At 38.4% G+C, this 13,253-nt stretch overlaps 1 protein-coding gene across 2 annotated transcripts in view; it reads left to right on the plus strand.

Annotated features, from left to right (window-relative positions):
- Window positions 1-13,253, plus strand: part of syne2a (spectrin repeat containing, nuclear envelope 2a) — a 96,377-nt gene that overhangs the window by 82,294 nt on the left and 830 nt on the right. For both annotated transcript variants that reach the window (XM_079888131.1, XM_079888132.1), the window contains exons 87-100: window positions 1,490-1,652; window positions 1,989-2,176; window positions 2,574-2,724; window positions 4,933-5,115; window positions 5,227-5,364; window positions 5,493-5,687; window positions 6,062-6,287; window positions 9,260-9,357; window positions 9,567-9,693; window positions 10,436-10,638; window positions 11,245-11,439; window positions 11,525-11,653; window positions 11,778-11,969; window positions 13,024-13,073. In XM_079888131.1, coding sequence (XP_079744257.1) covers window positions 1,490-1,652; window positions 1,989-2,176; window positions 2,574-2,724; window positions 4,933-5,115; window positions 5,227-5,364; window positions 5,493-5,687; window positions 6,062-6,287; window positions 9,260-9,357; window positions 9,567-9,693; window positions 10,436-10,638; window positions 11,245-11,439; window positions 11,525-11,653; window positions 11,778-11,969; window positions 13,024-13,073 — 2,238 coding nt within the window. The remainder of the gene's footprint in view (window positions 1-1,489; window positions 1,653-1,988; window positions 2,177-2,573; window positions 2,725-4,932; window positions 5,116-5,226; window positions 5,365-5,492; window positions 5,688-6,061; window positions 6,288-9,259; window positions 9,358-9,566; window positions 9,694-10,435; window positions 10,639-11,244; window positions 11,440-11,524; window positions 11,654-11,777; window positions 11,970-13,023; window positions 13,074-13,253) is intronic.

The raw sequence follows: 13,253 nt of genomic DNA on the forward strand, positions 1-13,253 counted from the left end.
CCAACATTGCATACACCAAAACTAAATGGCAGTCGGAATGGGATCAGTGCTTAAACAACAAATTACGTGAAATAAATCTTAATGTTGGGAAAAAACAAAACAAATATTCCATTTTGTAATGCATCCAAAAAAAAGGAAAGGAAAAAAAAGTATTGTTGGAGTATTAAGATCACTAAAACTTAAATAAATGTAAATGAAAGCGTTAATACGCGCACACACACACACACACACACACACACACGCACACAAAATAAATTAAAATGAAAAAATAAATGGAAATAAAAGCCAATTCAACATGAATAAATGCTATAATTGTATATAATACTAACATAACACTGATGCTGTTACAATGTTTAAATTAATGTTAAATATATGATAGATTTTATTATTATTTTAATTAATCAAAGGTCTTGAGTCTGCATATACTCAATAATTCTTTCAGCATTTGATATGATCTTCAGTGCTGTGGATGGTTAGCACAGCTGTCACATATGCTCTTGTAATCGTTCTTTGGAAAATGGCAACTGACTGAAATGAAATAAACTTAAGTTGGAGTATTCTGGCCACTCAGGCATCTCTGGTAATGAGCAAGCAGACAGTGCTGCCAAAGAAGCATTATCTACATGAATCATGTGGTGGTCCTAAGCAAACAGAAAAGAACGGATAACTCAATTTGTTTGTGACGTCAACAACCTCTCATGTCAGTCCTGCGGTGTGACGTGCTCTGAAACAGCCAGATGGTGCTAATACTGGAAGGAAGGGGGAATTAACGTAGCCCTCACTAGTGTCGTTTGCTTCGTCTTTGCCATATGGCATGTTCAGGCTTCTGTAGTCTGTTCTAGTCCCTCTGTATAGCTCAGATTGGGTGGGGGGGATTGTGGGGGGCAATGGTCTGTCACCTCATATTAGCTCTTATGAACAGGGGCACAATGGGGCTAAATGGACAGTATGTACTCAGGCACGCTATAATCACCGCCGGCCATCTGCAGGTATGGCTGTTCAGACAGTTTGAGAGGTCACGCGGTCACTCAAACAGCGTAACCAGAAGCTTTGCACTGTCACACTTAAATGGTTCTATCTAATCCCTATGGGCCAAACAGCCTTTGTCTGTGTTTCACGGTGATCTGACCCAGGGTTATCAGACCTTTTTCTAGTCATGTTTTGCGCCAAGTGGAGCGTGCTGAACTTTGACATGATTTTATTACTAGGTTCCTGCAAAAACTACACTGTCTCAGATACCATTTGACTGATTTATAATAGGGTTAGTACTTTTTCTTCTTAAAAGAATATGGCACACAACGTTTGTTTTCACAGAAAATACTTTTTCTTTTTTTTATCTATTGGAGAGATTGTCTAGGACTTTTGGACACAATCAGGTTTTCATCAAAACGTTCAAGTTCGTTTATGGTATTACAACTTTTTCCAAAATGATCTTTTTAAAAGTGCTCTGGATTCTAAATGAATATGCTGCAACCTCTATCTCTCTCAGGGTGAAAAAGCTGACAGAAACCCTGGTGACTGTACAGCAGTTGGATAAGAACATGAATAACCTTCGCTCTTGGCTCACTCGCATTGAGGCTGAGCTGGCCAAACCCATTCACTACAGTATCTGCCATAGTGATGAGATCCAGAAGAGACTGGCAGAGCAACAGGTCAGCAAATATATCATTTATAATACAAGATCCTGGTTCAATCAGTAGAAATAGTATCTAAATATCCTTAATGCATATTTCAATATTTTTTTCTTATATATATATATGTATGTGTGTATTTTTTTTTTTTTTCGTGGTGCAGATGTCAACACAGCACAACACTTAGATACAACTATTAATCATAAATACCAACAAGGCTTGTTTTCAGATAATATTTATTGAATGTGAGTTTTTCTTGTGGGACTGGCAGATTGTTAATTATTAAACAGATTTTTATATTAAATGCATAAACAGGTAAAAGAAATGGAACATATGTGCTTATGTGTGCGTGTTTAGGACCTGCAGCGTGACATTGAGCTGCACACTGAGAGGGTGACGTCTGTGCTCACCCTGTGTGACGTGCTTCTGCACGATGAGGACGCCTGCAGCAGCGACCGAGAGAATGACTCCATCCAGCACACCACACAGCGCTTGGACCAGCGCTGGAGAAATATCTGCTCCATGTCTCTGGAAAGGAAGCTGAGGTACAGTATGGTCATATACCCAGATGACTCTAAACTCAAACACACCATCACTGCTTACAGATATTTAGTAAATCTGCTGCATCCCTTTATGGGAAGGAAATCCCAGTTCACTCTCGATCCAGATTAAGACACTTGGATAGCTGTAAGTGTTCTATTGGCTTGATAAAAGTTGTTTTTTTTAATACCCTACACACACACACACACACACTGTTTGTACTTTAATGTAAATTTTAAATACTTTCAGTTATATGTATAAAAATATTAGGTATATATATAACATATATGTAATATAAAATAATAATTACATAATTATAAATAAAATATTAAGTTGTTATTTTATGTTTTGCATAAATATAAATTTAAATAAAAGACTACTTGTTTTTAATCACTTTTGCAGGATTGAGGAAACTTGGAGACTGTGGTGTAAATTTCAGGAGGATTATTCTTCGTTCGAGGACTGGTTGAACGTAGCTGAGCGCTCTGCTGCTGAACCCAATTCATCAGACGTCCTGTACATTGACGCCAAAGAGGAACTCCAGAAATATGAGGTTTGATTCCAACAAAATTTTGAATAGTTGTGCTACAAGACCATTAGTGTATATATGCATCATTTAGTGAATGTCAAATGTTTAATCCTGCTGTTTTAGGAACATGATCAGTTATTACAGGGTTCGTACGGGTGCTTGAAATCCTTGAAAGTGCTTGAATTTTGATGTTGTGTTTTCAAGGTTTGAAAAGTGCTTGAATTTTGGATAAAAAGCTTGAAAATGCTTGAATTTGTAACTGTATTTCTTTCACAAGAAATATCTTTCTGACGAAATAGTTCTTTATTAAATGGAGAAAAAAAAATGTAGCCCTTCAGAATCAGATACAGATTGATTTGCGTTACGCTGGCCAGAGCAAAAGTAGGCGGAGTTTTCATTTTGATTTGCGCGGTTGTTTGGATGCACCGTTTTTATTGGCCACGCAGCGGCAACAGTTGAACTATTTTAAACTTTGACCGCGGCGTGCGCGCGAGCTCGCTGAGCTCCGCTTTGGTCCGAGTCGCGCGGCGAAAGCCATTGAAATATATTGGAGCGCGGTCCGCGTCCTATCTGAAAGGGCCATTAGTGACTGAGAGTACTTGGTGTGATAATGTAATGCAGGGTTCACCAATCTCGGTCCTGGAGGGCCGCTGTCCTGCAGAGTTTAGCTCCAACCCCAATTAAACACACCTGAACCAGCTAATCAAGGTCTCACTAGGCATACTAGAAACTTTCAAACAGGTGTGTTGGAGCTGGTTTGAGCTAAACTCTGCAGGACAGCGGCCCTCCAGGACCGAGATTGGTGAACCCTGATGTAATGCATGCCATGTCCGTTATGTCACGTTCATTTGTGGAATATGCAGTGAACATTGCCAAAATTACAGAACTGTAACGTGCAAATTAACCTGCAAACGTTATCCCAGTGCATAACAACAGTCGTTGATTGCTGAACTGAAATCAGTCAGTGTCATAAGTAATATACTGTTACTGTAAGGTTTAGGATAGCCCTATGCAATATTTACACTGTTCTATTCCAGTAAATGTATTAGCTAACGTTATGTCTTGGCCCAAGACATCTTGGCAATGAAATACATTTATCAGGCAGGTGCCTGTGCACTCAGATATTGTTCAAACCTTGTCTATATCAAGAATGTGTCCCAAAACGGGAAGGCCTGTCAAATATTTCTGTTTAAATCCTAAGTCTTCATATTTGAAATTAATTCAGTTTTACAGCCTATAAATCATATTATCTGGTAAGCAATATTTGGACATTAATATAATGAAAGTATATTATTCATATGTTTTAGGCTATATACTTAGTGATACATTTTGAAGAATAAAACTTATGATTGGCTTAAATATTAGGGCTGCACAATATATCGAAATATTGCAAATGTATATATTACAATATGCATAATTGCATATCGCAACGGCTCGCAATAACTGAGGTCATGAACAAAAGACAAAGAAAATCACTCACTGCTTTTGGCTGAATAGGCTAACTTTTGTAGCTTTAATAAGAATCAGTATATTTAATTCATGCCGTGAAAACTAAGCAGTGTTTATTTTTACATTTGATTAATCAGTTTCTGTTGTTAAATAAACCTAATGTAGGATAACCTGAACCCCTAAACCCCAGTGATGTTAAAATAACACTACAGAACACTGATGTTCACTGTCTTGAAGTTGTAGGGATATTTTCTTATCACAAAAAGAATGTGAAACACGTATGTGTAGGTTATATCATTTTAAAGATATTTTAAAGATAATTTAAGTTAATTTGACACACTTTAAGCATTATCGTATCGCATATTGAATATCGCATTATTTAATGAGTTATCGCATATCTCATTTTTCTTCAATATCGTGCAGCCCTCTGCTATTATGAAACATTTGGCTGTTTATCTCTTTTGATGTGATAAAAACACTAAATAATAATTTTAACTATGTATTGGTATGTAATTTACAGTAGTGTAAGGTGCTGGAAAAAGCTTTAAAATGGACCTGGAAAGTGCTTGAAAAGTGCTTGAATTTGACCTTGGAAAAAGTGTACGAACCCTGTTATTAAGAGAATATCAGATTCCCCAAGCAATCATGTATTGGATGTCTGCAGTTTCTCATTTACTGAATGTTTAGCCATTCAAAATCATATTGTGGAAGGTTTCTAATGTTTAAAACACACCTGTTAGTTTTTATGGTTATTAGTTAGAAGCATTTGGTTTCTTGTTTTAGGGTTCCCAAAGGCAGGTACATGAGAGCCTCCCCCAGCTGGAGATCATTAATAACCACTACAGGCGACTGGCGCGGGAGAACCGCACCGATGCTGCCAGCAGTCTCAGGACCATGGTGCATCAGGGGAACCAGCGCTGGGACGCACTCCAGAGGAGAGTGGCTGCAATACTGCGCAGACTCAGGGTGAGAACACTGACACACGTTTTATGTTATCTGTGCGTTTATATTTCCCTGAATGCTTATATAAACCTCTCCCAACTTCATTTCCCCCCTCTCTCTTTCTTTCTCATTTAGCATTTTACAAGCCAGAGAGAGGAGTTTGAGGGAACCCGCGAGAGCCTTCTTGTCTGGCTGACTGAGATTGACCTCCAGCTGACCAACATGGAGCACTTCTCAGAGATCCATCTTCAGGACAAAATGAAACAGCTCAAGGTTAATCAACAGCGTTTCATTTAAATTCAGTCATTTAATCGGGCCGTAGATGTCAACAAGTGATAACAAATGAATAAATGACAACCAAATGTACATTTTTTTTTAACTATATTACTCTCCCCCTCCAGAGTTTTAAGAAGGAGATCACTCTGAACACCAATAAGATCGATGCTCTGATCGTGTTTGGGGAGGGTCTGATTCAGAGGAGCTGTCCTCTAGATGCCGTTGTGATAGAAGATGAGTTAGAGGAACTGCACACGTACTGTCAAGAGGTGTTTGGCAGAGTGGCCCGATTCCACCAGCGCCTCACCAGCCTCCGCCTGGTATTATTCACATTCACTTTTCTTTTCATTCTCTTATATAATATATAGTGGCCCCTAACATATTTTGACATTTTTGAGTCTTTTTGTGAAATAGTTTCCTTGAAAAGTGTGTTTGTGCTATATTATCATTTAAATGTTTGGGGTCAATAAGATAAGAAATGAATGCTTTTTTTCAGCAAGAATGCATTAAATTGATCAAAAGTAAAGACATTTATGATGTTACAGTACACAAGATTTCTATTTCAAATAAATGTTGGTTTCCACAAAAATATTAAGCATCAACTGTTTTTCAATCTGTTTTTGATCAAATAAATGCAGCCTTGGTAAACATAAGGGACTTGAATGATAATGTTTTCTCTCTGAAATCACCGCAGGAGCAGCCAGACATCTTTGATGTTGAGCGGTCCAGTGAGAAGAAGAGCACCCCTGCCTCCAGCCAGCCCTCCATGTGCTTGTTATCACTGCCTCAGGAGCGCTCTGGCCGTGAAACCCCCGTCAGCGTGGATTCCATTCCTCTAGAGTGGGACCACACCGGGGATGTTGGCGGCTCTTCTTCACATGATGAGGAAGAGGATGCTGCATTCTTCTCTGCCCTGTCAGGTAAATACATATGGAAGTGTTTTGATAACAGGAAAAAATTTGCCAAATCCATTGTCTTGTTCTTCCTTAGAATGGCTTATTATATCGACTTGGTACCTGTTGACAGCATTGTTTCCTGGCAGACTGATAAAAATCTGTGCACCAAAAAAAAAAAAAAAAAAAAAAAAAGCCCAATCAGATGCAACTTTTGCCAGTTGTATGTCCATTGGCATGTCATCTGAGGCCGAGACATACTGCTGCTTTAGCCATTCCTTTTCTCTCCCTCCAGATTTAGAGGTCACAGAAATCCCTGAATTTTCACCTGAGGTGACAAAGTCGTCTTTTGGAGAGTTGCGCACCAGATCTCATTACCTTTTTTTTTGATGCATTCACATGTGTCCAGTCCCACACCTCCCAGGCTCTCATTCCCTTTCCACATTATTCGCTCTCTCTCCATCCTGTTCCGTTCCCACACCACTGCTGATACTCTTATGTATTGACTAGGTTTGCTGGATCATCAAATGCCTGGTATTTTTCCCTTTCAGTGCAGAATTTTTTTCCCTCTCTTAAATCAAAAGATGCAAGTGTCCTCCCCTCACCCTGCTCTGCTATGTGCTCTTATCATGAAAGACTTGGGCCTGTGATTAGGTTCTGTTGGTTAAGAGGAGGGCTGAGAGCTGGGCATGTCCAGATCTCAGGGAGTTTTTGAGAAGGTTGCATCCCCAAGGCTCATCAGAGCTCAGTGCACCTGCTCATCCCCCTCCACAGCTTTCATGCTCATGCAAAAGATAACAACACTCATTTAATCTAAACTGCACACTTGAAGCTTTTCTCATTACTGGAGAAGCGTACATGATGTACCACCAGGATGTCAGTATGTGAAAAATGTTTGTTTGATGCTTTTGCTTTTAAATGGGTTGTACTTTTATCCTGATATTTACTTATACTTGATTTTATTATGCCAATAACACTTGTGTAAAACATATTTTATGTTTAATGATCATTTTCCACTCTGGCCCTTTGAATGTAATGGCCTGTTTTTGCCCCCCTGCCTTTATAAAACACAAATTTTGTATGTAAAATGGGTAACTTTAAAAGAGCTTTGTCTGCTTAGACTCATGCTGTGGATTTGCTGTTGGATTTAATATAGTTCCAACTTCACCATCCTGCAACAACAGCCTCTTCACAAAGTGTTACAATACGAGTAATGTTAAATGTTACTTTTAAATATTCCTCACAAACTGTTAAGATCATATGAAATTATCAGGAACACAACCATTCAAACATTTCGAATCAGTAAGATTTTTTTAAAGAAGTTAATACTTTTTATTTTATTCAGAATGTACACATTAAATTGATCAAAAGGTAAAAGACAATTGTTAAATTGCTGTTAAATTTTACAAAAGTAAAATTGATCGAAGGTAAAGACATTTATAATGTTACAAAAGAATAAATGCTGTTCTTTTGGACTTTCTATTCCTTAAAGAATCCTGGAAAAAAAATATTAAGCAACACTGAAAGGAAATGTTTCTTGAGCAGTTTTTAAAAAAAAAATTTTTTATCAAATAAATGTAGCCTTGGTGAGCATAAGATACTTATTTTAAAGGGGGGGGTGAAACACTCAGTTTCAGTCAATCTCATGTTAATCTTGAGTACCTATAGAGTAGTATTGCATCCTTCATATCTCCAAAAAGTCTTTAGTTTTATTATATTTATAAAAGAAAGAAAGGCTGTACCGAGTCTTTCCGGAAAAAAACGAGCGGCTGGAGGCGTGCCGTGTGGGCGGAGCGCTGATAGCTAACAACACACAGGCATTTGAAGCAGTTTTACTCACCGGCTGCGGTTCCAACGCACGACCGTGAACCTTTATCGTTGGGACTGCTCCATCCTTAAGCATTAGACGATCTGCAAATCCGGCGTCGAACTGGGCCTTGTTTATAAAACCTATGCAGCGCTGCCGATGATTTCCTGTTGAAGCGCGTTGATGTGCGCGGTCTCGCTCTCCTCTGGTCGATGTGTGCGCGGGCGCGCTTTTCCGAGAGAAATGCTCATAAGGAGTTCCACTCTCGTCTACGTCATTAGATCCACGATCGAAAAAAAACAGCCGAAACTTGTACCAAGACGGAAGTAAGATTTTCGGCACAGAAATTCTCCGTTATTCGTCCAAAATATTTTTTTTAAACTTTGGCCAGGTTTAGCATGAGAATCCATCTCTTTAACACTGTAAACAACTCTGAATACATGAAACACCATTGTACCCCCCCCCCCCCCCCCTTTAAATACATTTAAAAAAATCTTACCACCCCCAAATAAAATTTTCGAATGGTTGTGTAGGCCTACCTGATTATTTCAATTTCAATGCAGATCAGTTTCTTTTTTTTTTTTTTTTCATTTCAGAGGAAAAATACGTACATTTATCAAGGCAGAAATGCTTTTTTACAATAAAACAAAAAGCATAAAAATTTCAATACAAAGACAGCATTACAACCCATCATGACTGCCAATGGTTGTGGAAATTAAATACTCAAGATTTATTATATTTTCCTCATTTTGACACCAACTATGTACAGGAACGAAGGGAGCTACTTGTAATTCTTAAAAAAAAAAAAAAAAAATACCACACCATTTATGTTTTAAGAAAAGTCTGGGCGAATTGGTTTTATATAATCAGTTCATTTTCTCCATATTGAACCTTTTGGGGTTTTTTCTGTGTTGGTGTAATAAAACACCTAATAACATTCTTCCAGCAAAATTCTCTCCAGATGGCCAAGCTTGTAGATTTCCATTGTATCTTACAAATTTTTTATGCAGATCAATTTCAATATTCTTTCCCTCTTGTGCTGAAACTTTCAATTTGATATGACCCCTGTAAAAACAAAATAGTTTTAAACTACTTGTGTCCATTTTTATTTTACAGCCTGAATGAAATGTCTGTGCAGAGTATTGAACTAATAATAATAATTATTCTCTCTCTCCCTCTCTCACACTCACAGGACAGAATTGGCTCTTTCAAAACATACCTGAAAGGCAATCCTTCCAGCTGGACGACTCCTCAGCTACGGACACTAGCACTCATTTTAAACAAGGCTACGTAAGTATATACCCTTTTCTTTTTAACCCAGTGCTTTCATAATTACATAATTTTGCATGTTGTCCTTTTACCCATGCATAAATGTGGATTCTCAGGTAGTATCAGCATGAAGGGTGATTGTACAGTAGATTATTCATAGTTTTGGCCTGTCAATGTTCCATGCTAGTATAAACATAGGCACATGTGTGATGTGTCTGTGCACTCTGCAGGTCCAGCTGATGTCTGAGTGCAGCGGCAGCATTAAGAGTATGAAGAGGGTTTCTATGATCCTGGATGATGAAGAACAGCAGGAGGAACAAGGCCTCACTGGCCTCAGCACTGCAGACAAACAGTCAGGTACAGACACAGAGGGACATGAGGATGTCTGTCTAGTAATAGTCCTTTTTTTGTCTAGTGAGTCATGTAACAAAATTCTTCACAAATAGTTGGGTACAAGCACTGATGCAGATCACATGTACAGGGGACTGCTTGTTTTTTTGTTTTTTTTATATGCATAGACTTATTTATCAAAAATAGCACATACTGTATTTACAGCCTCATGCCACCTCGTGGATGGATGGATAGATAGTTGGGTAGACAAATGGATGGATAAATAGTTGGATGAGTGGATAGGTGGGTAAACAGGATTGATGGATGGATCTGTGGATGGGTAGATAAATGAAGGAACGGTGGATGGGTAGATTGATGGTAAATAGGTGATTGGATGGATAAATTGATAAATTAAAGAGTAGGTAGTTGATAGATGTGAAGGGATGGATAATGAAATGGGTGGGTAGATAAAATGAAGATAGATAGATAGATAGATAGATAGATAGATAGATAGATAGATAGATAGATAGATAGATAGATAGATAGATAGATAGATAGATAGATAGATAGATAGATAGATAGATAGATAGATAGATAGATCAACAAATTTATGGATGAATTGATGGATAGCGAGTTGGTTAGACAAATGGAGGAATAGATGGATGGATATGTGGATAATTAGATGGTTGAGTAGATAGATGGTTAGATGAATGAAACAAATGTATGGAATAGAATAGTGTCCTGTGAATGTGTCCTCTTTTCTCCGCAGGAGTGATCGAGCGCTGGGAGCTGCTGCAGGCTCAAGCAGTGAGTAAGGAACAGTGCTGCACCAGAGACCCCCAACAGCTGACCTCTGACCTTCACGACATCACTTCCTGGCTGGATCGTGTCACCCCTGAGCTAGATAGACTACAGAAACCCGAGACATCTGCCAGTGTCAAGGTTTTAGAAGAGAGGGTCAAACAACTTAAAGTGAGTGTCACAGTTACAGTACTACACTGCATCTAATCACATGTGAATCATTACAGATACACCTTCATTGATGTTCTTAATGCAATATTCATATTATTGTTGATGGTAGATTATTCATTGTTGTCAGTCATGTTACTGCCACAGCGACCTGGAAGGCAAAGCATCCATTTTCTTTATAATGGTTGTCTATGGAAAAAAATGCTTAATGCGTGAAACTTTCTGGTTTAGTTCTAATGAATTTGGTCCTCCAATTTCACTGTCTTAATACATTAAGCCACATTAAGCATTTTCTTTATAATTTCCTATGGGAAAAAGTTAAATTTAGCACTTTGCCTTTATAATCTGGGCAAATCTGCTTGCCTGTATAGTATTCATCATCAATTAGCTGTATTCTGACTTTTAATGTCTTCGTACATTTGAACTTCATACAAACCAGATACAAAATAACTGGTGGGCAGCAGAGGAAAGCCTTGTTTTGCCCTCATGGTGGGCGCTGCTATAATGGTGTGATGTCACGTGAAGACTATGAATAAATACAGTGACTAGAAAGTAAAAAAAAAAAAGATATTATTGTCTTCACACGCTGGTTTGTTTCTCATTACGCAGGAAATGCAGAAGACATTCGCCTGTTATAAGACAATGATGCTGTCTCTGAACCTGGGTGGGCGAGAGCTGCAGCAGGGGTCCACTGGACATGAGCTTCAGGACGGCCTGCGAAACATGAATCGCCGCTGGACAGAGGCTTGTGCGGGCCTTGAGGGATGGGAGGACAGTCTACGCAACACCCTAGGACGCTGTCAGGTGATAGAACCCTCAATGAACGTCTATCGAGTTTGATGCCACATGAAACTTTAACCCTCATCACTGACCATCTGCCCTCATGTAGGAGTTTCACGGGATGGTCCACTCTCTTCTGCTGTGGCTGGCCCATGCAGAGAGCAGGCGCTACACAGTGAACATGGACGACCCTTCCGTGCAGCCCTCCATGCTTCGGGAACACAGGAACACGCTGAGGGTGAGCCAAAGATACCGGCTGAAACATCAGCTTCTCCATCTAAGACTGTTCAGGCATGGATACCATCTCTAGTTAGTGTTGTTACTGGTGTGCTGAGCTTTTGTTTTGCACCCCCTGGTGGCAGGATCTGGCAGAGGAGCTGCAGGGCAGGCAGGAGCAAGTGAGCTCCCTGCAGGAGATCGTCTCCGAGCTGCTCCCAGAGGCTGCTGGGGAGGACAGTGCTGAAGCCAGGGAAAAACTCCACGTCATTGGAAGCAAGCTACGACTGCTGTCACGTCAGGTCGAGCAGGATCTCAAGATGATTCAGGAGAGATTGGTAAGGGCGGTTTGCTAAACATTCTCGAGTCATTTACACAACAAAGAGTAAAAAAAGGGAAGCTAACTGAGGGGACACTGCATTTTTTTCTTTCTTTTTTCATAATTGGTAAAAATAATGTTGTACAGTGTCACACTTCATTGCAACCCATGAATGAATAATATCCATTTAAATAATGCCGTCTTTGAGAGCACATTTTGCTGAAAAATGCACTGATACCTATGGGACTTTCTGCAAAGCTTCACTAAATGAGGGGATGGAGCTTAATCAAGGGTTAAATGATTGTCAGTTTATGTTTAAAATTTTAATCAAACCTTGAGGCTTTATTAAAACCTTGAACATTTTAAGCTTAATTCGTATACTACTACTACTTTTTTTTTACCATTCATAAGTGTGGTTTTTGTATAAAGAAATTAATACTTTTTCCAGCAAGAACACATTAAATTGATCAAAAGTAAAAAAATAAAAATAAAAAAGTGTTTCAAATAAATGTTTCTGAACTTTCTATTCATCAAAGAATCCTGAAAAAAGCTAAAACATAAAATTATAAATATAATAAAAAAGTTGATTAAAAATATTATAAAATATTAAGCATCACAACGATTTTCCACTCTGATAATGATAATAAATGTTTCTTGAGCACCAAATCAGCATATTAGAATGATTTCTGAAGGATCATGTGACACTGGCTACTGAAAATTCAATGTATTAAATTGTGTTAAATTGTAGTGTTTCACAGTATTACTTATTTACTGTATTTTGATCAAATACATGCAGCCTTGGTGAGCACAAGAGACTTCCTTTAAAAACATAAAAAAATCTTATCAAACCCAAACTTTTGAATGGTTGTATACATTAAAATGTTTTGCTGTAAGAGCAAATTTTCCCCCCATCATGTCAACAAATAAATGCAATGAACCAAGATAAGGCAGTTAACTTCAGTCGTACTATAAATAATATTTCAATTAAAAGCATATTACGTGCTCATGAATTAGTGCTTGGATCTGGTTGAGTAGTTTTCATTTGTGAACTCTTCTCTGTCATGTGCTTGCAGGAAAACACAGCTGATGCTGCAGGAGACAGGAAATCCACAGAATGCTCTCGGTACCGTTGCACACACACACACACACACACAAACCGTTTTTATTTTTGAGCCTTTTTACATTTTTAATCAATAGTTAGAATATATTAAAAGAGTGTAGAATATAAAAAATATGCACAAAAGTGCACATACCCAGTATTATATACACATTACATTTTGATTTGGTAAAAATGGCAGCAGTA

Source organism: Squalius cephalus, assembly GCF_949319135.1.
Source record: "Squalius cephalus genome assembly, chromosome: 12".
Classification (NCBI taxonomy): domain Eukaryota; kingdom Metazoa; phylum Chordata; class Actinopteri; order Cypriniformes; family Leuciscidae; genus Squalius; species Squalius cephalus.